A 26,103-nucleotide genomic window follows, 5' to 3' on the forward strand; every position below is an offset into this window, starting at 1 on the left:
ATAATGTTGCTCTAGGGAGACGGCTCATGCCTAGTGATACGAAGACCCCCAGGACTGACTGGGGGTGTTTCAACGGACAATCACGGGGGAGTGTGATTACAATAAATAAAGTTTGTGGTACAAGCAATATTATTTCAAACACTGATTTTTGAAAACAGTTTCAGAGGCTCTTCAATATTTCTTTGTAGAAGTGGTTGGGAACACTGCTAGGTATTCAGAGCGTGCCCAATGAAACGCATCTCTTGCTATTTCAGCTGTGCTCTATCATCGTTGGGGGCATCTAGACTTGGCCAAAAAACACTATGAAATCTCTCTGCAGCTTGACCCCACAGCACCAGGAACTAAAGAGAATTACGGTCTCCTACGACGAAAACTGGAACAAATGCAAAAGAAAGATGTCTGATCCTTTTTCTTCCATTTGGCGTGTGTTTGTATGCATGAGGCGTATCACTAATATTATGTGGTTACATTTAAACATTTAAAAATCTTACGTGTTCTTATTCTGTTTTCTTTTTTCCTATGAAAACAAAGACATGCAAAAAGATGACAGCACCAGCAGTATACTCTTGAATACGTGATGTGGTTTTTGCATTGAAATTGTATTTTTTCAGACCATTCAAATATAAATCCCAAAATTTCCAGAATGAAGTCTTTTTTTAATTAAAAAGAAAAAGAGAAAAATATTATCTCGAGCAGCTTACATTAGAATAAACCCTGCCTTTGGGATGTGAACTGTGTTGTGTAGACTAGCACTTATTAAGCATCGGCTGTGAACAGGAAATGACAAGCTGATTCCTACTATTTATATAAGTATCAAATGTGTCTGTATATTAGGCATTTTATTTAATGACAACAAAGAGTAAATTAAGATTTTTGGGTTTCTAAATCTTTTTTTAAAATAATATAGTATGAACTTCATGTGTAAGGAAATATATTTATGTGTACTTTTATGTTTTGAACAGGGCAAATAATTGAGTGAAGAATGGAAATGTTAACATCTAGTACATTTATATACTTTTTCCTTCATAGGAAGAAGTTCACTCCTGCAATATTTTTTGGATTCTCCAACTCCTGTAGTTTCATAACACAGGAAATTGTGTAGCATTCTACATGAATTGTTACTATTAATAGAAAATCCAAGCTATGCTATAGGCAAAAAGCAGGCAGCCTGGTGTCTTTATTTGTTATATCCAGTATTAAGAGGGCTACACATCTATGTAAGTTGCTTTTTTAATGTTTTTAGCTGTAAAGCAGTTTACCATCTGGCTTAAGGGAATCCCAGTCATCACTATATTCAGAAAACGCAAGATGTGTATTTTCTCTCAAAGGAAGCCACATTTGGAGAGTTTGTGGTATTTTTAAGAATTGGATTATTTTTCTATTTTATTTGCTCAGAATAATCATGTTTGTTTTATTTCATTCTTCTATGTATGTTGTTGACCTAATGATTTATGCAATCTCTGATTTCTTATGCAGTAAAATTATTGCACAAATCCTGTCTAGTATGTGGCTTCTATTTGGCTTTAGGGACCATTTAACAGAATCGCATTTTTTTTTTTTAACCCAGGTTCAGAGGACTGAGTGAATAGATCCCACATTGAGATGAATTTGATTCTCTACACTCTTTTTGGGGGTGCAGATCCATGTAGTTTTGTATATCAGTAATTGTAACTTAAGATGGTTCCATTACATCAGAAATCAAAGTGCTGGTGATTGACATACATCAGAAAAGAAAGTGCTGTGTTTCAAACAGTTCTTAAATGGTCCCCAAAATAGCAGTAACAATGTATAGATCCGTTAGGGGCAGGAGCTGTCTTATTCTTGTTTAGGTTCTTATAGTGCTTAACGTGGCAGATAACAGATATACTATATGCTTGTTGATTTTTTCTTTAAGCAAATTTCTTTAAAATAGTACTTCTCTTTTGAGGGTAAAGAAAAAAATATTTCTTGTAAAAGCCCCTCTAGGATTCTTTTTTTCCCCTCTGATACTAAAACTTTAGTGTCAAATCAAGACGTGCAAATCTGGGACTCCAGCTACCGAACAAACCCCCTTCGCTTTCCCCACTGTCTCCCGGGACTGCATTGCAGCTCTCCGTCTTCTTTCCAGAGAAAACAGTCCTGAGTCTGATCGATATTTCAGGAAGTCTTTAACTCTGCAGATTGTGGAAGTGCATCATGCTGCCTCTTTTTTCCTTCCTTCTTTTTTAACTTTAAAGCAGCACCCTCTTCATTCCTTGGTTTCCTTCCTAAGGAAACTGAAGTGGAAAACTGTATCCCAGTCCCCCTCTTATTTGGCATCTTCTTAAATTGTAATGTTTTTGTTGCTTATCATCATCAAGGTGGGGTAAGGGAATATCAAAACAAACATGGGGGCCTGGGCCAGCATGGCTCAGAGGTTGAGCTTCGACCTATGAACCAGGAGGTCAAGATTCGATTCCCCGTCGGGGCACGTGCCCGGGTTGCGGGTGCGATCCCCAGTGGGGGCGTGCAGGAAGCAACCGATCAATGATTCTCTCTCATCGTTGATGTTTCTATCTCTCTCTCCCTTCCTCTCTGAAATCAATAAAATTATGTTTTAAAAAACAGACATGGGGGGAGTTGCCAGTTGGGAAAATCTGAGATTCCTAATCGTCATCTTTCGCCTCCCTGATAGTGAGCATCATGAAACCCAGATGGCGATCTGGGGTGGTTCTTAGTTTGTTTAACATGTGGTACTGCTACAACTCTTCCCTGTTTTAATGCAGTCTTACGTTTATTTCTTAATGGATTTTGCATCTTGAGACCCATTATTCATTCCCCTGCCTGACCAAGTAGACAGTACTGAATGCGGCAGTAATTCCACAGTCATTCCTCTTTTTCTCCCACTCGGGTGAGCTCCACCCCGGAATGTCCACACAAGTGTCTGTCTCTTTGATTAGTGTGCCTCCTCCCTCGGTGACCTCTCTTAAACAGAGTATAGCTTTCAAAGCCCTAGTCCATCTTAACCTCCATCCTACTAGATTTTAGATTAACATCAGCAATCTGAGACTGTTTCTCCTCTTCTGTCATTTTTTATTTGGAGATAATTATAGATTCACATGCAGTTGTAAGAAATAATAAAGAGATCTCATATACCCTGCACCCAGTTTCCCCCAATGGTAACATCTTGCATGACTGGAGTACATTACCACAGCCAGGCTCTTGACATTGATGCACCCACCAGCCTCATTCAGATGTCACCAGTCTTACACGAACTCATTTGCATGATTTGCTCTGTGTGGTTTTTATCACACGTATAGATTTGTGTGGTCACCATAGTGAAGATACAGAACAGTTCCATTACAAGGATCTCTCTCGAGCTACTCGCATGTTTCAACTTTTTTCAAAATACTTTCTTGAGCACTGACTGTACACTAGCAATGCACTAGCTGCTGTGGATACAATGGAAAATGAAAACAGATGGACTGCCCAGCCGGGAATGGCTCAGTGATTGAGCATTGACCTACGAACCAGGAGGTTATGGTTCGATTCCCGGTCAGAGCACATGCCTGGGTTGCAGGCTTGATCCCCAGTGGGGGCATGCAGGAGGCAGCCAGCCAATCAGTGATTCTCATCATTGATGTTTCTATCTCTCCCTCTCCCTTCCTTTCTGAAATCAACAAAAAATATACAAAAAAGTAAACAATCATAAGAGGGGATTCCTGCCCTTGGGGAGCTCACAGTATAGGTTACCTCAACCTTCTTGTATACCCCGGTGACGCATGCTGGTGTAGGCATCTGGGACTAAGCTATTGTTAACAGGCCTCTCTCCAGGGGACTTCTCGGGAGTCACTCATTCACATCGTTTCCATTTGCTGCTACCTGCCAAGTGTCGCAGGTTGTCAGAACATTTCTTTCCTTCTGTGTTGAAAATTCCCCCTCAGTTTGTAAATCTGGTTTTTTCCTGGAGGCAATGAAACAGAGAATCATCTCAATTTTTCTTGGTCAGTATCTGCTTCCTAAGAACAGATATTGGTTCAGCTGCCTTTGCCTTCTTCTTTTGACCTCATATTGATGTAAAAACTTTGCTAGGCATCCAGGGAAAACAAAGAGTTCTGCTGAGACAAGAGTTGAGTAACCCTGATCCTATCTAATAATAGACAAATATGCAAATTGACCATACCTCCAACACACCCACAAGCCACGCCCACCATCCAATCAGAGTGAGTATGCAAATTAACCCAAACCAAGATGGCTACAGCCACAGAGAGCAAGGTTTCCTAGGTAACAGAGGAAGCCAAGCTTTCTGCCAGCCGTTGCAGGCCTAAGCCTCCACTCAAGCTACAAAGTTTCAATTATAGAAGGTAAACAAATTCAAACAAATGGCGGCAGGATGGAACTTGAGAGAGCAGGCCAGGGTTGCAGCCGGCAACAGGGGAAGCAAAGCTTTCCACACACCCTGGCTGGGCCCACCTGCTTAAGGCAACAAAGTTTCAATTATAACCCCAACACAAATAGCTGCGGGCCTCGAAGGGAGCCCCAGGCTTGGCTCCGCTCCAGGCTACAAAGTTTCAATTGTAGAAGGAAAATAAATTCCAGATACCAGGGCCTCTGCTTGCATTGCCAGGGGGTGTGGCCCGCCTGCAAACCACCACAGGCCCCTCGCTCAGGCCGCCCCACGCCCCAAGGGAACCCCACCCTGATCAGGGACACCCTTCAGGGCAAACCAGCTGGCCCCCACCCCTGTGCCAGGCCTCTATCCTATCTAATAAAAGAGTACTATGCAGATTGATCATCACTGCAACGCACAATATAGCTGCCCCCATGTGGTCAAAGATCCTGCCCCGATGTGGACACAAGATGGCCACCACAAGATGGCCAGCAGGAGAGGGCAGTTGGGAGGCACCCGGCCTGCAAGGGAGGGCAGTTGAGAAGGACCAGGCCTGCAAGGGATGGCAGTTGGAGGTGACCAACCCTGCAGGAGAGGGCAGTTAGGGGTGACCAGGCCGGCAGAGGAGGGAAGTTGGGGGCAAACAGGCTGGCAGCAGAGTGGTTAGGGGGTGATCAGGCTGGCAGGCAGAAGTGGTTAGGGGCAATCAGGAAGGCAGGCAGGCAAGCAGTTGGGAGCCAGCAGTCCTGGATTGTGAGAGGGATGTCCGACTGCCCGTTTAGGCCCGGAATCGGGCCTAAACGGGCAGTCGGACATCCCTTGAAGGGTCCCAGATTGGAGAAGGTACAGGCTGGGCTGAGGGACAACCCCCCTCCGTGCACGAATTTCGTGCACCGGGCCTCTAGTTTTCAATAAAGTGAGACATTTAATATTACTTGATTCACTCATAAATACCAAACATGTTGATTATTACAGTCTCGTTTTAAAACCCCTCACCGTCTTGTCTTAAATGGTCTCTCTCAGCTCTAAATTGTACCAAGAAGATATTAATTTGGTGATGGCCTCTTTCAGGATGATGTTCCTCACAAAATGCTGATCAGAGCTGATCTAGTTCAAAGCAGAAGGAGCAAAGGTCCCGTGTGGGACAGTCTGGTTGCAATGAAGCAGACAAGGAAAGAATGGTGGAGACAGGAGCCCAGGGGATGCTCACAAATATTACAGGTCTTCACGTGTTCTCCTTTAAACTTATAGGAATCGCAGTTTATATTTACATGGGCTTTTTGAGAGGAACAGAATTGGAGCGGAGAGAGACTTCTTCTCCTTTGCAAATTTCTGCATCATTTGAAATAAATTTTCTTTCTAAATAAGGGAACATGTGTGACAGCACAGAGAAATCTTTATTCAAGAGAGCCATGGATGCGTTTGTAATAAAGCTGTGATAAGGTTCCTGCTGGGAAAGAAACACCATAAGGGAAACTCAGGTAACCAAGGTGTTTGCTAAATTGCTTTGCCCAACAGGCAAGAGAGACGCTGAGGAGACTCGGGCCCCAGAGCAATGCTGAGTGAAAAGAATTGGGAGGCAGCATTTTTTTCAGATTATTGGCTGAACTACTGGAGTACAGCAATACAGACTCTTCTCTGAAGCGTGTCTTTCAATCGTCAGTGAATTCTGTGTGCTCTGTGACCCCCTCTTGGTGGGTGTCTGGAAATAGCTGGCATTTGGGTACACAAAGCTTGAATGTGCAATGAAAGCGTGTTACAACTGGATTTGAATCCCGTTCTTCCATTTACTAGTTGTATGAACTTAGGCAAGTGTAGTGGGTTGAACTGTGTCCTCCAAAATTCATGTCTACCTGGAAATAGGGTCTTTACAGATACAATTAGTTAAGGAGGTAGAGAGGCAATCATACTGGATTTAGGGTGGGCCCTAAATCCCATGACTGGTATCACATAAAATGAGAAGGCCATGAGCAGACGGAGGCAAAGATTGGACTAACGCTGCCACAAGCCAAAGAACACCAGGGAGCCACCGAAAACTGAAAGAGACCAGGAAGGATCCTCTACAAGAGCCTTCCGAGGGAGGGGGGTCTTGCCCTCACCTTGACTTTGGACTTCTGGCCTCCAGAACAACATTTCTACATGAAGCCACCCAGTTTGTGGTATTTTATGGCAGACCTAGGAAACTAACACAGCAACTCAGCTTCCTCGTCCATAAAACAGGGTGTAATATGACCTTTTGTCCAGGATTACTGGGAAGTTTAAATGAGACGAGTTATATAAAGCCCTAGACCACTGCTTGGCATATAATCTACATATACTGTATAATCTATATATATAATGGAAGAATATGCAAATTTGTCCAGGACGCCCTCACGGTAATGACCAAGCTGGAGTGTAATGACCAGCTGGAGTGGGTGGGCGTGGCTTCGTGCTGCACAATGGGGGGGGGGATGTGAGGGGGGGATGTCAAATAAAATGCATTCACATGCCCTAAAGCACAAACATCCCAGCAGATAACTCAATGCAGGTTATTGTGTAATCACAATGATTACACAATATTGATTACACAATAAACTTATTTTCACCGAAAAAAAATAACATCTTCACTTAAAGAGGCCCCAGGAAGGGTGCTGAGGCTTTCATCTGTCCCTTTCTGCACCGAAGACGACAGGGTTCCAGGAGGAAGGGCTCCAGTTTCGTTTTCTCACACCCAGCTAGGAGGCCTCCCTGGGGCGGCTCTCCCCTCCGAGCCCTGCACAGGACAGGCGCTCCGCTCCGGCCCGGGAGCCCCAAAGGGAGGCGGAGCGAAGTGCTTTCCCTCTGGGACCCCACTCTCCCTGGGAGTCCGGCGCGGAGGGCGCTCTCCCTGGGAACCCGGAAATCCGCAGCCAGGCCTGGCGAGCTGCGGGAGGGCGACCTACCCATGCGGATGTGTACGCTGGCGGAGGCCACGCAGCTGCCATAGTTGAAGTCATCCTCGATGGAGGAGCGGGGGTAGTGGGGATCGGAGTTGGCTATGCGGGCAATGGAACCCCAGCTCCCCTCCGAATGACTAGAGCACACGGACCTCAACGGTCCTCGGTCACTTCCTGAGCAGCAGTCAGCCCCGACCGAGGATCAAACCCGAAACCTAAGAGGTGCCCTGACAGAATGGAAGCCACACCTTTGCTGTGGAGAGGAGCTCCGGCCCACAGCAGGGCCAGGGCACCCAGAGGGGTTTTGTTGAGGGGCCCTGACAGGCAGCCCGCAGCGCAGTGGGCTAGAACCTCCTCCTGATACAGCAAGGTTGTGTATTGGATCCCTGGTCAGGGCACAGACAAGAGCAACCAAAGAGAGCATGATAAGGGGAACAACACACTGGTGTTTCTCTCCCTTCCTCTCTCTAAAATAATCAATCAATAAAAATTAAAATTAAAAATAAACCCTCTGGCTTGCAGAGTTGCTAAAACAGAAAAAGAAGTCCCATGCCTTCCTGTTCATTCAACAAATACTTCATATGCTCCTTCAATAATCACACTGGGGATGGGTGTTTGTTTGTTTGCTTTGGTTAAGCCTCACCTGAGGACATTTTTGCATTGATTTTTTTTTTTTACAGAGAGTGGAAGGGAGAGAGAAAGACAGAAACTAATGTGAGAGACATCAATTGGTTGCCTCTTGCTGAATCCCCAACCAGCGCCCCAGATTGAGCCTGCAACCCAGGTACGTGCCCTCGATCAGAATCCAACCTGATACCCTTCAGTCCGCAGAAGCACTATCCACTGAACCAAACCAGCATTTTTTCTTTTTAAGTCCTCCTCTAAGGATATGTTCTTTTCATTGATTCTAGAGAGAGAGGAAGGGAGAGGGAAAGAGAAAGAGAAACATCGATCAGTTGCCCCAGCAATCCGACAGGGATGGAACCCACAGCCTGTGTATGTGCCCTCACCTGGAATCGAACCCATGACCCTTTGGTGCGTGGGAGGACACGCTAACTACTGATCCACACCGACCAGGGCCTGGAAGTACATTTAAAAAATTTTTTTCAGATCTTCCCTGGCCAGGTGGCTCAATTGGTTCGAGTCTCAACCTGTACACCAAAGGATTTCCTGTTGGATTCTAGGTTAGGCCACATACTTAGGTTTAGGTTAGATCCCAGTGGGTCAGCAGGTGCAGAGGCAGCCTACTGGTATTTCTCTGTCACATGGATGTTTCTCTCTCTAAAAATCAATTTTAAAAACATCCTCAGGTGAGAATTAAAAATATATATATATTAAAAAATTTTCAAAAATATATTTTTTCAGATCTAAAATTTTATTTGGTTCTTTTTTAATTTTATTTTTCATTTACAGTTCACATTTAATATCCTATCCTATATAATAAAACCCTAATATGCAAATTGACCAAACTGTGCAATGACTGGTTGCTATGAACTGACCACCAGGGGGCAGATGCTCAACATAGGAGCTGCCCCCTGGTGGTCAGTGTGCTCCCACAGCGGGAGCGCCGCTCAGCCAGAAGCCAGGCTCACGGCTGGTGAGTACAGGGGCGGTGGCAGGAGCCTTCACGGCAGCACTAAGGAGCAGCGAGCTGAGCGGTAGGGAGCAGCAAGCAAGTGGGCGGTAAGGAGTGAGGGGTCCCAGACTGCAAGAGGGCACAGGCCGGGCTGAGGAACACCCCCCTCCTGTGCACGAATTTTGTGCACCGGGCCTCTAGTATTCAATAAAAAAATGATAACCCTCACTTTTCATGAGGTTTTTATCCTGTAATTAATAACCCAGAAATAACTTCAGATTTAAATAGTGATTACTTATGTTCTGAGTCTGATTAGTTCAGGAAGTACTTTAAAACTGTTAACACTGTTGCCTGACCGGTTTGGCTCAGTGGATAGAGCGTCGGGGGCATGTACCTTGGTTGTGGGCACATCCCCAGTAGGGGGTGTGCAGGAGGCAGCTGATCAATGTTTCTCTCTCATCGATGTTTCTAACTATCCCTCTCCCTTCCTTTCTGTAAAAAATCAATAAAATATATTTTTTTTATAAAAGAACCCCATGGTCGCCTTAGCATGGGCTCAGTTTAAAAAAACAACAAAACAAAACAAAAAACTGTTACACTGTTTATCAAAACTGGCTTGGACATCCTGCATTTTCAGTCATTTTATTTTTAAACTAGTGGCCCGGTGTACGAAATTCGTGCATGGGCAGGGGGTATTCCTCAGCCCGACCTGCACCCTCTCTGATCTGGGACCCCTCGAAGGATGTCCGGATGTCCTACTGCCGGTTTACAGGGATTGGGCCTAAACCGGCAGTCGGACATCCCTCTCACAATCTGGGACTGCTGGCTCCAGCCGCTCACCTGCCTGCCTGATTGCCCCTAACCACTCTGCCTATCAGCCTGCTTGCCCCCAACTGCCCCCTGCTGCCAGCCTGCTCACCCCCAAATGCTCCCCCGCCAGACTGATCACCCCCAACTGCCCACCTGCTGGCCTGCTCGCCCCCAACTGCCCCCCCTGCTTGCCCCCACCTTTCCTCCCCACTGGCCTGCTCACCCCCAACTGGCCCCCCCTGCTGGTCTGCTCACTTCCAATGGCCCCTGCCGTCCCATCCTGGCCTGATCACCCCCCGGCGACCCAAGTTCCCAGCCCCTCCTTTTTTTCTTTTTCTTTTTTTTTTTTTTTCAGTGCCTCCTTGAGCGGAGGCCAGGGCCAGCTGGAAGCAAGTATCTAGGATTTATTTATCTTCTATAATTGAAATTTTGTAGCCTTGAGCGGAGGCCAGGGCAGGTGGGAAGCTTGGCTTCCTCCATTGCCAGGGGCAACCCAAGCCTCCTGCTTGCTCCAGCTCTGTGGCTGCTGCCATCTTGGTTGGGTTAATTTGCATACTCTCTCCTGATTGGCTGGTGGGCATGGCTTGGTGTAGCAGAGTGATGGTTAATTTGCATGTTTATCTTTTATTAGTGTAGATATGTGGCATTTTTTAAGGACCAATGAAGTTTTCTGCTTCCTACTTGTGATAAATGTTTGTGAAAATGTTTTCCCTGTAGATTCAAATTGAACTTTTACTCATTATTTAAAAACAGTTTTGTCTCAGCAGTTACATTTTGATAGCATTAATTTTGATGAATAGACTTGAGATTTGTCTTGAGGAATATCAAAATGCTCATTTCTAGAGCTTTAGGATCAAGTATGTGGATGATATCGTTTACGCTATCACAGTCCTGATATACAGAATCTGCCAACATCAGCAAACAAGGTGATAAGGAGGACAGAGCAGAGACCAGGAGGGAGAGATCTATCCTAGGGCCAACTTCACAGGCATAGGTCATTTTTTTTTTTTTAAGCTTCAACAATTTAATTAAATACAAACACTTCCAATCCTGTCTTTAGTTACCAGGAACCTGAGATGAGTCAACTACTCTATGCCTCAGTTGCTTCTAATAAAAATAATGGTAGTGGTTGTTGCTTTTGTTGTTAATTTCTCCTCTATGAAATGTGAGGGTTGGACTAAACCAGTGGTCTTTAAACATCATTAGGTGCTTAACCTTTTTTTTTTTTTAACTAAATCTTATACAGAAGTACACTTTAAAAAGGTATAAAAGTGAGCTGCTTTAAATGCTTATGTAAATCCTCATTAAAAAATCTGTTATGTGCCCTAGCCAGTTTTCCTCAATGGATAGAGTGTTGGCTCGCGGACTGAAAGGTTCAGGGCTTGATTCCAGTCAAGAGCACGTACCTCGATTGCAGGCTTGGTCCTCCGCCCTAGTCAGGATGCTTGCGGGAGGCAGCCAATCTGATGTGTCTCTCTCACATCATTGTTTCTTGTTTCCCCCCCCCCTCCCTTCCACTCTGAAAAATCAATGGAAAAATATCCTCGGGTGAGGATTAACAACAATAAAAATCTGTTGTGAAACGTAAGAATGTTTGAAATTCTGACTGTTGTGTAAATAATAAAATACGTTGAATGTTTCTAGTCCTGACGGGGCCTAATAAGGTAAAGTACCTCAGACTGGAAAAGTAAAATTCTGCTCTGCCATTTTTCAGGGTGAAACCGCAGAGAATAGGAGGTGAATAGGAAACCACATGTCTCCCACAGACACACTGATGTCATAATGTGTCAAAGAATCCCCTCTGCTTTCTTACTGAGAAACCCCGTTCTGGAAAAGCATTGACCATCAGAAGCGTTGCTGTTTGAAACCATCAGTAAGAAGGAAACATCCACTCTACCTGGAGGGTCCAAGTCACTTTGACACAAACAAGCAGGCCAGGTTCCCAGGCCAAATACAGAGCTTCATGTAAAGGGTTTCTGGACATACCTGTCCACATCCTTCATAACTTCTAGTCTCCAAGGACAGGACACGGCCCTGGGTCCGTCCTGCAGTGCAGACCTGATGTTGACCCTCTGCCCTCTTTCACCTCAAGCCTTTGAGACACTTTCCTTTAAATTCCACTGAACCTTCCCCCCACCCACCCCAGTCTCTGAACTACCTGTTTGGTGAGGCATCCCAGGGTTCCTCTGATGCCCAGTCTCCCCGCTGTAACAAGCCAATAGACTGACTGTCCAACGACGGCTGTGTGCTAGAGGTCTCAGATTGGGCTGAGACAGGCCACATGCTAGTCACGACCTTGGTCAAGCCATCTAATCTCTTTACCTCATCTGGAAAGTGGAGGAAATTCTCTACCTGGCCTTTACTACGTGGGAGTAAGGATCATGTGATCATGTATACAAAAGCTCTTCGTGGACAGAACTTCATTGGACCTAGCACTTTTAACAAAGAGGTTCAAATGTAAGAGAAATTGTTAGTCCAGATGACCTACATTTCAGCATGTACTACCCAGCGTCCCTGTTTTAACCCTTAGGTTAAAGCGCCCAGGTTTCACGTTCACCCGGATATGCATTCAAATATTGACAATCCTGATGATGGCAGTGTGCCCTTGAGTGGGTTATTGAGCCCCTGGGAGCCATATCATATGTAGAAAGGGAGTGATAATATCTGCTTCATACTATTGTTCGAAGGACAGAATGAAAATGTGCAGTGCTAAGGCATATAAGAATATTTCGTAGGTATTAATTTCCTACACTGACAGTTCACAGGAATCAAGCTACATTTCACTGTAGGTCTACATTTTTTAGGCACCAGGTAAGCAATGTTTCCTTTAGAAAGTTACTGTTGGGAGAGCAGGACCAAATCACTTGATCCTAGTGTTAAGAAGAATAGTAGCGGCAATGTTACCGGGTTAGAGTTTGGATTTGCCTTTTTGCAATGTAATTAGCTTTGTTCGTGGTGGATGGCATCTTTGGTCAGATTCCTTTTTCTGGGAGTTCTTACAATTGTGCTCCTATTTCTGATTAAGGATTTATTCACCAAAACTAATAAAACAATCTTATCTAGCACTTCACTTGATTCTTTGCTTGCTATTCCTAAAATGTACAGAAGATGGGCAAGAATAGCGGAGACCATCTCATCTGTAATTGCTTGGGAAGTTTCATAGACGTTTTAGAAGAGATGCTGAATATCTTTTGTGGAGAAAAGGGTCAATGCCTTAATTTTAAATATCGGAGAGCAGTTCACATAATCTTTGAAACATTAATTCCAGAGGTACTAGACTGAATTTGATGTGAATGAACTTATTAGCTTCATGAGGTTGGTTTTTGTCTACTCATTCATTTCTTTGCCATGGATATTGTTTAGCAGTAAGACCTGTTGTATTAAGTAAAATAACTTGGCAAGGTAATGAAAAATAACCCTGCTGCTTTCAAATTGAACAATTTTTTTAGAACTAGGTTTAGAAATGGAAGCAAGGAATCCAATTATTTGCATAATTTATTTTTTGTACTTTTTGCGCACATATTTTCTAAATTAGCCTCTATTTCATGGACCCCATGTTTAACTGTAAAGCCTTTCTGTTAAGTTTGTATTGATTTACATAGGGTAAAGGATCAAAAAGTAAACCAATTAAATAAATATTATTGAATACCTATTCTGTGCACCATGGTGGCAAGGGGAGTGCACTGTATTTAGTCAAATAGAAATTAGGCATCTACCTTCTGACACCAAGGTCTGGAAAACAGAATTTGGCAGTTTCCTGCTGAGATTTAGATAACAAAAATGGCCAAACTAGATGATTCCAGTTAAAGATCATTTGCTAGCTTAAATTATTTCGGTTGATAAAGGAAATGTTTGTTGAGTTTTGAAAGCAGGCATATCATTTACCAGCTGCAGAACCCTGAGCCTGGAGGATGTGGGAGATTGTAGATGGCAGAGCAATGGGCCACGGTGAGCAGGAAAAGAGCGGGCGGTGGGCGAAATCTTTTTCAGGGAGAGACTCACCTGTACCATTTGGATGCAATCTGACAACCTCGATGAATCAACTCGGTAACTAACCCCTCCAGAGCCGTTGGCTCACCAGGGCTCCTGTGTACCCCACCAACCCTAAACTGACAAGCCAAGGACTCTTCTAAACTGACTGAAAACTTTTCTTGAGAAACTGTGCCTTTCGCCTTGATGAGGGGAGTCCCCACCCCTGCGTTTGCCGGGCAGCCGTGTTTGCTGTGGCCGTGCCCTTGTGTGTGCCCATACACGCGTAAATCCTGTGGGCTCTAGATCCTGCTCCAGGCTACCCGAACTAGAATCTGCACTTTTTAAATTTTATTTTTTCAATCACAGCTTATATTCCCTATTATTTTGCATTTAGAATCTGCATTTTTAAACAAGATCTACAGTTGATTCATATATAGACAATACAGTTTGAGAGTAACTGGAGCAAATCTTCAATAAACCATGGTTCTCAAACTTGAAGCACTCATTAAAATGCGCACACCTGCCCCAACTCCCCCCCCCCCACACACCCCCCCCCCACCCCCGCCAGCTGCTGGTTCAGAAAGTCTGGGGTGTAGCCTGAGATTTTGCATTTCTTTGTTCAGGAGCTGAAGCTACTGTTCTGGGACCACATTTTGAAAACCACTACTTTGAACTAGTTGGCTATGAGGTTTTTTTTTGACAGTTAACTGGTGACTTCATTCCACAGAAGCTGGTCTATGCGTGTGTTGGTGTGTAGCTGATGTGGTGTATTCCCGCACCCCCCCCTCCCTCCCACACACACCCCCCTACCCCCCGCCAGGCGCTCTGGGTCCCACAGGGAGTGAGGCAGGCCGGGAGCACCCCGGTGGGGCGTGTCAGAGCGAGCACACCTGTCTGCCCCGGGCGCCTCCCGTGTGCGCCGCCCGGGCGCAGGGCACACAGCGGCGTGGCCGGAGCGGGGTGGTACCGCGTCCCGCCTCCAGGGGGCACCGCCGGGGGCGGCCTCGCGGGGCGGCGGGTCAGTCTCCGCCGGAGGTTTCCGCTCGGCTGCCCGGCCCGCGCTCCCCGAGGGCGCCGCGCTCTGCAGCAGGTGAGGGTCGGGCTGGGGCCGAGCCGAGGGCCCGGAGCTGCCCCGCCTGCCTGCGCGGCGGCCCTGGGGCCCCGGGGACTCGGGCCGGACGTCCCTGCGCGGCGTGCAGCTCCGGGGCCGCGTCCCGGCCCGCGGGGTGGGGGAGGCGGGGACAGGAGGAGGGGGAGGGCCGGCCTGGGCCGGGACCGGGCGGTTAAGTTCCCAGATGGGCTGCCAGAAACGGGACCTGCCTGCAGGTGTGCACGGCTGTTGCTAATAAGGGAGAAGGGAACACTTCAGAAGGTAGTTATGAAAGGATTTCTCCGTTGAATAAGGCTTAACACTTTTCGGGATTTGTTTTAATGTTCTTTTATTTATTTTTTTTAAAATATATTTTTATTGACTTCGGAGAGGAAGGGAGAGAGAAACATCCATGAGAGAGAGAATCCTTGATCCGCTGCCTCCTGCACGCCCCCTCCTGGGGGCCGAGCCCACAACCCGGGCACGTGCCCTTGGACCGGGAATCGAACCAGTGACCTCCTGGCTCTTCAGTCGATGCTCAACCACTGAGCCATGCTGGCTGGGCTGGAATTGTCTTTAATTTTAGAGATTCGTGTTTGTGAGGAGACCAAAAGCTACAAAAGAAATATAAAAACTTCCAGCATTTGTGAGTTTTTGAGCTTAGTTTCCTTTGGAGCCGTTGGTGACACGTAGGAAGTGTTGGAGCCGTTTGTTTCTCTTACCGCCTTGATTACGCAATATGGTTATTGCTGGTTCACTCTGTTGACCAAAGATAACACAATCGCACTGGAAATCCTAATTAGGGGCACAGTTCACGCCAAGCTGACTTTGTTCAGATTGAACTGATAAGAAAATTCCTGGTTGCCCTTTTTTAAAAGCAGGTTATTAATTTTGCTTCATGTCCCAGGGAGAAATCATGTATTAAAAACTAAGGGGTATCTCTAAGTCAGTTGGGTTGACCCATGTAAAGTGTAGGTCTGAATCACGCATGTACGTATGCACTTTTTCCTTCAGTTGAAGACTGTTCTCCCTAGTCTCACACAATTTACTGAAATGCTACTATGAAGAGCTCCTGTAGTTGGTCCTCATTTCCCCCAAATGCTGTTTTCTTGAACTGACTCCCAGGAGAAACTAGAAACTCCGAAGCACACTACCTGGCGGAGAGCATTGTATTTCCAAAGTGGAGTTGGCAAAGTTAAAATTTCTAATTGGTGGGTTTTTGTTCGGACATATTTTGGACCAGCTGACCTTGCTAACAAGGGCCCTCACTATTAACACTGGTCCTAGAGAGGGTGGTTATTCCTGCTGGCCTTGGGTAAAGGGCAGCAGGAAGTAGAATGGAACACAGGTAGAAACTGAAACTGTTTATGTGTTTAAATTACCTGCTCATTTTTCTCTTCATTTGATCTAGTAAGATCTCTCAAAAGTGCTAACCTGCGTCAGCTGTCCCAAGTGGAGTCATTGAAAGGCTTTGCACCCACATTAGCCAGGGCTTTTCGGAGTGGGTAGGGCGCCCTGCAGGCTGGCATGATGCAGGCAGCCGTGTTTGCAGAGGGACCCATCTCAAGCAGAGGTGACAGTAGGAGGACAAAAGCAAGTGATCTTAGCCAGGTGCAAACTTTAGTCATTAGAGATTTCATTAAGAGAGCATTGGTTAAACGTGACCAGCATCTGGCTTAACAGGGTCCCATTCTTTAATTGAGGGTCTCTCTCTTGTCAGTGAAACTGCTCAGGGCAAGAAAGCCTTGTTTAGGTTGGACCTGAGAGCTGTGTAAGATGATATTATTGTAGCCCTCCAGTGGGTGTACAGAAGAGAGCTGGTTACTGGAAGTTTCGGGGTTTGTATGGCATTATGAGGTAACAGACATGGTAAATAGCTGAAGTGCTGAGAAGGATGGAATGCCTGCCAAAGAGGCAGGTTGCTGTTGGAGCCCAACGATGAATTCTCGCTGGAGGATTTGGGGAAGGTCACATCTGGACCTTGAGCAGAGAGTAGAATTTTTTAAAAAATATATTTTATTGATTTTTTTACAAAGAGGAAGGGAGAGGGATAGAGAGTTAGAAACATCAATGAGGGAGAAACATTGATCAGCTGCCTCCTGCACACTCCCCACTGGGGATGTGCTCACAACCAAGGTACATGCCCTTGACCGGAATTGAACCTGGGACCCTTCAGTCCGCAGACCGACGCTCTATCCACTGAGCCAAACTGGTTAGGGCGAGAGTAGAATTTTTATAGGCAGAGGAGTGTAATGTTGCATTCCTGATGGTAGACACCATGAGCAAAGATAAGAAGTTTAAAATGTAACTATGTTCAGAGATATGGGAGCAAATGATATGTTGAGGTTGGACCCAGTGTAAGAAGGAGTGGGGTCGGGTGAGAGGCGTGCCTGGAGAGAAAGGCTGTGTGGCGATCAACTTTTTTTTTTTTAATCAAGGTTTTGGTTTATTTTTCTTTTTAATTAAAGCAAACAAAAGCAGAGGGAATGATATAATGAACTTCAATATATCCATCAAATAGATTTAACAATTTGTTAAAACAATTGCTTTATTTTATTTTATTTTTTTTGCTGTTGTTGCAGCAGTTTAAATTTCAGACAACACAGTATTTCACCCTAGATAGTGCAATAGGCACCCCACCAAAAAGGGGCATTTTTTTTTATATTACTACTAGAGGCCCCATGCACGAAGATTTGTGCAAGAATAGGCCTTCCTTCGCTCCGGCCCGGAGCCGACTGCTGCCTCTCGCCTTGTCACGTCAATTTGCATATTCCCTTCTTATTGGCAGTGGGCGCCGCCATCTTTGTCGTGGAGTTACAGTCCATTTGCATATTCAGTCTTTATTAGATAGGATACCATTGTCACCTCCTAATCAAATTAACAATAATTCCTTGTTGTTTTCGAAAACCCAGTCCCCAGTCAAATTTCCTTGATTGCCTCAGAACTGCACTTATTCTTACTGTTGGTTTGTGTGAACTGGAGTCCAAACATGGGCCAAATGTGGTATTGTGTTGAGTATCGTCTTTTTAAATCTAGGACCAGGGGTTTGGCAAACGTTTTCTTAAAAGGGCCAGGTGCTACCTCTCTTAGGTTTTGCAGGCCATGTGATCTCTGTTGCAACTAACTACTCAACGTCTTGTCCTGCAAAGGCAGCCATAGATGATATGTACATGAATCAATTTGGCTGTTTTCCAATACAATTTTGTTTTTAAAGTTTTTTGTTTTAAATTCTACTGGTAGGCTGGGCCATAGTTTGCCAACCGTTGTCTAAAGCAGAGGTTTTCAACCAATGTACCACAAGAGTTTTTAAAACACACAATACCTGACTGTTTAGTCAGGGATACTAACCTCTTTTCCCTTAGATTGTCAAAAATGACCACAGCCAATACAACAATAGCTGTCTGGTGTGAATGAATCAAAATTATACCTTTTTTTTGGTCAGATGGGTAAAAATATATTTTTTGATGTGTCGCAGAATTTTAGTAATGAGTTTGTGTGTGCTATGAAATGAAAAAGGTTGAAAATCACTGGCCTAATGCAGTGCCTATGAGTTTCTTTAATGCCAGTAGTTTATTGGTGTCACCTGGTCGTCTATAGATGCCTCACATTCTGGATTTATTCACCTTTTTGTATAGTATGGTTTAGCTTGCTCTTCTAGCTCCTATATTTTCTGTTAGCTGGACGTTAGACTGAAAGGCTTAAGTTCAGGTTCATCATTTTGGGCAGATGTAGTTTGAATTTTTTAAAATATACATTTATGACCTTAAAAGAGTTGGAAACCCTCATCCAGGAGGCTCGTTTCTTCCGCAGTAGTCTTTGCCTGATGACTGAGAATACACTTTTTCCTTTCTCGTCTTGTTTTCCGTACTTGAAGGAGAGGCTCTAGCTGCCATTTCTCAGGGAGGCTGAGAGAACTTTGAACCCCTCTGCTAGGTCAGCGGGAACTTGCCTTCTTCAGGGCATCCTGTGGCCTCTGGGCAGCCAAACCACATTTTGTCATTGAGTGGAAGTAACTTCCTTCCTTGGGCCCACATCCAAGGCCTAAAATGCCTTCCAGTGGGGGCTGGGTGATTTGGTTTTGTTTTTAAGCCCCTTGTCACATAAACAACGTTCCTCACCCACCCTCCTCTTCACCTCACCCCCAGCAGGACTGAGAACGGGATCCCTGGCTTCTGGTTATGCCCTAAGGTGGGAGTACGTCTCCTGGGGTCCTGTTTGGAAGGATTCTGAAGTCAAAAGCTTTTCGGACTCTCAGACTTAATATGATGCTGGATTCCAGGGTCACACGGTTTTGAAGAAACAAGCTCACAGGTGAGAATTGTTTTTCCTCTGTTCTTTAGTGTCTGTTGCTCTTAAATTCCAGAGCCCCAGAGAAAGTATGTTGACAAATACTGTGAGGTGAGAGTCCTTGTCTTTTTGTTACTTAAGACCAGTAGGGGAAACTGTTCGTCTCTGCACCCATTTTTCCAGACCACCGCCATCGGGGCATGGTCTTTTTCTCATTGGTTTGTAAGAATTCTTTATATACTGAGAATGCTAATTTTTGTCATATAATATGCTACAGCTGTTTTCCCCATTTTTTAAAACTTTGTTTACAGTACTTATGCTCTGCAGAAAATTTTAATTTTATATAGGGAAAAAATAAAGTCTCTACAGTTTACTTGCTTTGTGTTTTGCTTAGAAAGATAATAACCATTTCAAGGTTATTTAAAAAAATTTTTGCTTTAACACAGATAAATGAACATGTAATGAGAGCTTAAGAACATGTGATTCTGAAAAAGAATAACATTAAAGGGGGCTTTTTCTACCAGATAATATCATATTAAATTGATTAAATATTAGCATTAAGATAGACCCTACATTGATAAGTATTGAAGTTGGGGGATGGGTGTTTGGGGGAATCATTATATCATTATTTTTATATGTACTTGACTTCTCATAATAAAGTTTTCTTTAAAAAAAAAAGAATAGTAGGGTAAAACTGTCTTTGCCACATTGGTTCATATTCAGCAACTATTAATTGTCTGTATGCTAAAGGGTATTGTGTTAATAAATGCACAAGATCTTGGAACTTATATTTCTCACTTAGGAGACAGATATTGTCATGGTTAAGGGGACCAATTCTTTGGCCAGACTCCCGGTTTTAATCCTGGTTCTGCCATTTATTAGCGGGGTGATTTTCAACTTTTTTATTTTAAAAAATGGGCATAACAGTCATGTCTACCTGATAAGGTTGTTGGGAGAATTGACTAAGAAAACCCATGAGAAATTCTTTACATAGTACTTGGCATTCAGTACATACTCAATACATGTAAACTCTGAAAAGGAGAAGAATGCAAATAGCAGGGACTAAGGTGGAGAGGTGCTGGTGCTGAGGGACTATGTAGTAGGGGTCATGACCTCACATGGGTTGGTTAAGTGGGGTCCGGAGAGAGGAGATTTGGAAGGCCGCATATTTTGATGGAATGAAAGTGCCCTTCACCGGGGCAGCAGAGAAAGGGCACACGCACAGGCCTAAGGACTGGGAGACGCGCATCTGATTTTGCGTTGGATTCCCGGTGCTGCTGGTCTCACTGCCTGGAAGGAAGGCGTCAGCGGGGCTGAGTCCCACCCTGAGGCCCTGGAGGACAATCTGTTTTCTGGAGTTTTCTGCCCGCATTCCTTGGTTCATTGCCCTCCACCTTGAAAGGTAGACATCTCGCATCCCTCTGAGCCCTCCAAGGCGGTCACAGCTCGCTCTCTGCTCGGAGCCAGGAAAGCTTCTCGGCTCTTAAGGACTCGTGGTCAGATTGGGCCCATGTGGATAATCCAGGATCATTCTGCATCCCAAGGCCATTGGCTTTAATCACACCTGAAAAGTCCCTTGTGCGTTGCACGGTAACGTGTTCACAAGTTTTGGGGATTAGGACGCGGACATCTCTAGGGAGGGAGGGGCCTGTATTCATTCACCCCGCCTCCTGATGCGTTAGCTGCTGCAGGATCAGGACGGCTTTCCAGGTATTTGGGGCTGTCAGAGGCGTTACTCCCAGGGGCTCTTCGCTCTCAGAGCCTGTTTCCGCTCCTCCACGCTGCGGCGGTGGCTCTGCTCTAGACGCTTTGGGCCCCGCCTTCCTCAACATTAATAACACTTCGGAGGGACAGGAGTCATTGGCTCCCCAGGTGGAATGTCACCCGTTCTTCAGAGCTCGGCTGATGGGCTGTCAGAAACCTTCATGGATTCCCTCCTGTGCCCTCGTCCTCCCCACGGGTCACACCTGTCTCCGCACCCGATGGGGCTTTGCTGCTGCAGTTGCTTTACCTGCATGCTTAGTAAACACTTACACAGTGTTGGACTATTTTAAACGCAATTCAGACTGAAATGTTTAGCATTTTCTCATCTATTAATGCTATTACATGAGAACCAGGCCTTCCTCAGTTTGATTCCCCAGTAGTGCCTTCCACAGAATGGGCAGTCAGTCAGAAAGAGCTCACGTCCGTCAGGGGGGGTTTACGGGACTCTGGCATTTTGAGTGATGCCGGAGTAAATTGGAGAGGTACTTCGCACATCATGCTGCACCCTTGTCCATTTGTTCAGATTACTACATCTGCTTTTTAACTCTTTGAGTGTTTAGCTCTTCCTGTTGTCATCTCTACTTAGGAGCATGCAGCAAAGTTAATGAAAAGTATTAATATTCCTACAGCTCATGATGGTTTTACTAATTTATGAGCATTGAATGAGGTCTGAAAAGCATTCTTTAAGCCCCTTATTTCTTAGTAGAATCACAATTGCCTGCTTTGAATTACTCTTTCTCTCTTGATTTGGTTTTCTATAAAGTTAGATGCAGATTATAAAAAACATAATGAAAACCATGAGGGGATCGGATTAGTATAAGATTTGCCGTTTCCAGAAAGTCACGTAAATGAAATTATAGAGTATGAAACCTTTGAGACTGGCTTTTTTCACTCAGACGTGTGTATCCTTTCTTATTCCCAAATGATATTCCATCTTACAGACGTACCACAATTTGTGTATCCAGTCATTGTTGGAAGACATTGGATTCTTTACCGTTTGGGGGGATTATGAATAGAGCTGCTATAAACATTTTTATATGGGTTTTTATTTGGTCAAAAGTTTTCATCTTCTGGGGCAGATCTCGGGAGTGGGATGGCTTGGTCATCTGGTAAATGTCTGTTTAACTTTATAAAAAACTACCAAACTGTTTTCCAGTGTGGCTGTGCCCTGTCATTTGTATCCCCATCCAGAATGTATGGGAGTTCTAGTTGCTCCGTATCCTTGTCAGCACTTGATATTGTTGTGTTTTTTTTTGTTTTTTTTTAATTTGAGCTATCCTAATAGGTATGTTGGTTTTATTTTTTCATTATTTTATTTAAGTTTTTTAAATATTATAAAAAATCAATTCTAATAATTCTTTAGTAAATTACTGAATTAAGCTTATTTTATATACCTGTTATAAAAATAAATATTTTTGTTTTGGAAGATAGTCTACATTTAAAAATAGTAAGTATTCTATATTGGGGAAAAAGTTAAAAGCAGAATATGTAGATAGGACTCTTTCTTAAATCTCATCATTGATACATAGTATATGGCAAAGGATTCCAGAATAGTATCTGAATACATGATGCATTTTGCAGTAATTCATTCATTATAAGCATCTTATGCATGTCCCATTCCTATTTTGCCATTAGTAACCAATAGTTAATTGCTTCATGCTAGGTTAGCTTAACTGGTGACTCATTTAGTTACAGGAGAATAAATGATCTAAGCAGAGAATAATTTCTTTGAATGCCTTTTAACTCCAGTGAGCACTGTTGTAATGCTAAACTGGACTGCTCCCATGTGTCTGAGGCAGTAGTAAAAGCTTGTATTTGAATAATTTAGGGACCATGGTCCCTGGTCACTATTGCTTGAAAGTGTGAAGTTGACTACGGGCTTAATTACCAAAATGTCACTGCTAATGTTGTCGTCCCTCATGCCTAGCGTTAGATGGAACTCTGAAAGTCTCGGTGCACAAGGTCATTACTGCGGGAGGGACTGTCTTTAAACTCAAGTCTCACCCACTAGTGGCCATGCTGTGAGCTTCTGGTTGGTGGTATTACGTTTAAAAGCAGAGTAGAAATTACTGTCATGTCATTGGGAGGATGGTGTGCATATAGGGTTCACTTTGTCACTAGGATCTCTCTGTTTTTTTTGCTTGTGAACAGTTGCTGAAGGGTTAAACCTGTTGCGAGACCTTCCTTTGTAACATAGAGACCTTAGAAAGAAAGCCTGAGCTTGACCAAGAAAGGAAGATTGAGGACAAATTCTCCAATGGGCTTGAGGTTGTGGTCTGAAGCCTCACAGGCCAAGTACTAGGAAAATCTGTTTCCAAATGTAAAGAAATAGGATAGGTTTCTGTGGTTAAGTCATTTTTTATTTAAAACTAACATATTAATTTACCTTTACATCAGTTAGGACTGGAATAAATAAAAAACAGTGAAGGCTTAGAAAGGATGTTACTTCCATCGGACCCAAGCATTGTTTTGTTTAAAAAGTTATGGGTGTACTATGCCCTGGCCAGTGTGCTCAGTGGTTAGAGCATCGGCCCATGCACTGAAGGGTCACGGGTTCAATTCCTGGTCAAAGGCACTCACGTATCCCCACTCTGGTTGGGGTGCATGCAGGAGGCAACCAATCAATGTGTGTCTTTCACATCAGTGTTGCTCGCTCTCTCTCCCTCCCCTCTCCTCCCCCTTCTTCCCTCCCTTCCACTCTCTAAAAATCAATGGGAAAAAAATCTTCAGGTGAGGATTAACAACAACAACAAAGTTATGGATGTCCTTTAAACTTTATGCTTGTTAATATTAATAGAGTTTTATAAATATGCATGTATATTTTGGGGGGCTGGGTTGGAGGAAGGAATAATAGAAATGTATTGGGGCCTTAAATCCATGGTTTTAGAATACCAGACTAATACACCTGCTGCCCCCTGGTGGCAGCATATTAAACAGTGCAGTTCAGAGGTTAAGGAATTCTAGAGAGCTAAGGCGGTCCATTCATTAAGAGGATCATAGAGGGAGCCGGAGATGGTTTCTCTTTCCAGTTCTTCTCATAATTACTAACTGTATTATCTTAAATTGTTTGGTTAAGGTCTATATTTCACTTTCTTTGACTCTAAAGTGTAATTTGTAAAGTTCCTTCCAGCTTTAACAACTTATAATTTTCCAATGATAATAGCAAATATTATATAGTGAAAGATGTCAAGTTCCACGTTTTCTTTTAGCAGGTGAATCCTGCTATAAGTCCCAGATAATTATTCAAGTAGCAGGCGTAAGTCCTGAAGCTTGACATGGATTCGGCTCTATCTGTAACAGTCCACAATTGATCAGCATGAGGACCCTGCATTATTACGACAGCTTACCAATTACATCATTTAACAGATAATTTTCTCATGTTTAACTGTGATAAATCATGACATAAAATTTACCATCTTAACTATTTAAGTGTATAGTTCAGTGGTGTTAAGTATATTCACATTGTTGCACAACAGAACTCTGAAACGATTTCATCTTGCAAATCTGAAACTCTTTACCCATTGCTACACAGCCACTCCCCATTTCTCCCCCAGGTCCTGGCGCCCACCATCTACTTCTGTCTCTATGAATGTGACTGCTCTAGGTACCTCATACAAGTGGGATCATACAGTATTTTTTTTTTTTTTGGTGACTGGCTTATTTCACTCAGCATAATTAATGTCCCCAAGGCTCATCCACATTGTAGCATGTGTCAGAATTTCCTTCCTGTCTGACTGAATATTGTATACTAGAGGCCTGGTGCATGAAAATTCATGCACTGGAGTGTGGGGGGGGAGGGTCCCTCAGCCCGGCCTGACCCCTCTCACAGTCCAGGAGGTGACCCGGCGATCAGGGGAAGGTGACACCCCCATCACACCTCTGCTGCTGCCACTGCTGGCAGCACAAGCCTCGGGCAGCCGCCATCCGAGGCTTGCCTGCGCCTCAGACCAGCCCTAGCTGGCTGGGCAGCTGCCATCCGAGTCTTGCCTGTGCCTCGGGCCGGCCCTGGGGGGCTGGGGGGCTGAGGGGACTGGGTGCCACCATCTTGTGGCTGTGGGCACCACCATCTTTGAGGGCGTGACAGTCAAATAGCATATTCCCTCCTTATTGGCTGTGGGTGCTGCCATCTTTGTGAGGGTGCGATGGTCAATTAGCATATTCCCTCTTTATTAGATAGGAATAGATACCACATTTTGTTTATCCAACACTCGGGTTGCTTCCACCTTTTGGTTACTGTGAATAATGCTGCAATCAACTGTGGGTGAGCTACATCATCTTTAGTGTGCAGTGTTTAGTAATGCAGAGAGGGTTATACAACTTTTTCTATGCACAAGAGATTAAACTTCATTACAAAGAATACCATTTAATTATTCTAAATAGGATATGGCTTTTTCTAGGGATCACTAAGTTAAAAAGGAACTAACATTTACTGGACACAAGCTATATGCCAGGCACTTACCTCTCTGTAATACATTCTGTTGTTTTTTTTTCTTACAATAATTCCATGATTTCCCCTTCTTTCAAAGGGGGATTAACATTTGTTAAAGCCACTGTGTGCCAGGATTTTTATATACCTTATAATATAGCAATCACTGACGTGGCATTATTATCCTCAGGTCATGTAACTGAGTCTCAGAGGGATGAAATACCGCGGAACACAGTCACCCAGCTAAAAGGTGGCCAGGTTTTACTGAGAATCATGAACTATATGTCTACTTCAGACATATAGGTTCTTCAGTCTACACCATGCTTTTTCCTGCCTCCAGGCATAACACTACACACCTGCAATCTGAAGGATATTGAAATAATATCAAGAAATTATACTGCCAGAGGGTTTTGCAGGGTTTGCTGCCTGAAAACAACTGAGAGCTATTAGGCAGTTATCTTGTTTTAAAACAGCTTCTCAAGTTGTGAAGTATTGGGGCTGTGATTTTTTTTTTTCAGTTTTATCTAACAAGTACTTCCCCAGCTAGCCTATCAGTAGTTACATGTGCAAATGGAAGTTGTTCACATTGTCAGGCGTGCTGAAGCAGACCAGGCCTCACAGTTGTAACTCATCCTCTTGCAGGTCAGCGCTGTGATCTTTGGTCATGACGTCTAGAGGAGACTCTGTTTCCTTCCTGAAACCTCCCCTTTTTTGGAAGTCCAACATGAACACAGTTACTTTAAAGAATGATGTTTTCACAGAGATTTTGGATTTTTAATTTCAGGCGTGTCGTTAACAAGCCAATCTAAACAAGAGTAACTGTGAATTTGGGGAGCAATGGGCAGAGGGTCAAAAGATTGGGGATACTGTTGGTGGAAGTGAACAAGCCATGGCTTGTGAAATATTATATGTAAC

The 26,103-nt window shown here is 44.2% G+C and overlaps 2 protein-coding genes across 10 annotated transcripts in view; both read left to right on the forward strand.

Annotated features, from left to right (window-relative positions):
* Positions 1-1,508, forward strand: part of TMTC4 (transmembrane O-mannosyltransferase targeting cadherins 4) — a 64,027-nt gene extending 62,519 nt beyond the window's left edge. For all 4 annotated transcript variants that reach the window (XM_079779443.1, XM_079779440.1, XM_079779442.1 and 1 more), the window contains exon 18: positions 255-1,508. In XM_079779443.1, the coding sequence (XP_079635569.1) occupies positions 255-403 (149 nt within the window). In that variant the 3' untranslated portion in view covers positions 404-1,508. The remainder of the gene's footprint in view (positions 1-254) is intronic.
* Positions 1,509-14,579: 13,071 nt separating this feature from the next.
* Positions 14,580-26,103, forward strand: part of GGACT (gamma-glutamylamine cyclotransferase) — a 49,950-nt gene continuing 38,426 nt past the window's right edge. For 4 of the 6 annotated variants that reach the window (XM_079779446.1, XM_079779449.1, XM_079779455.1 and 1 more), the window contains exons 1-2: positions 14,580-14,711; positions 18,860-19,022. The gene's annotated coding sequence lies outside the window, so the exon portion shown is untranslated. Of the gene's footprint in view, positions 14,712-14,923; positions 14,948-15,639; positions 15,923-18,859; positions 19,023-26,103 lie in introns of those variants that run through there. The other 2 variants (XM_079779451.1, XM_079779450.1) reach the window with 2 other exon arrangements.

This window comes from Cnephaeus nilssonii (assembly GCF_951640355.1).
Source record: "Cnephaeus nilssonii genome assembly, chromosome: 8".
NCBI classification, from domain to species: domain Eukaryota; kingdom Metazoa; phylum Chordata; class Mammalia; order Chiroptera; family Vespertilionidae; genus Cnephaeus; species Cnephaeus nilssonii.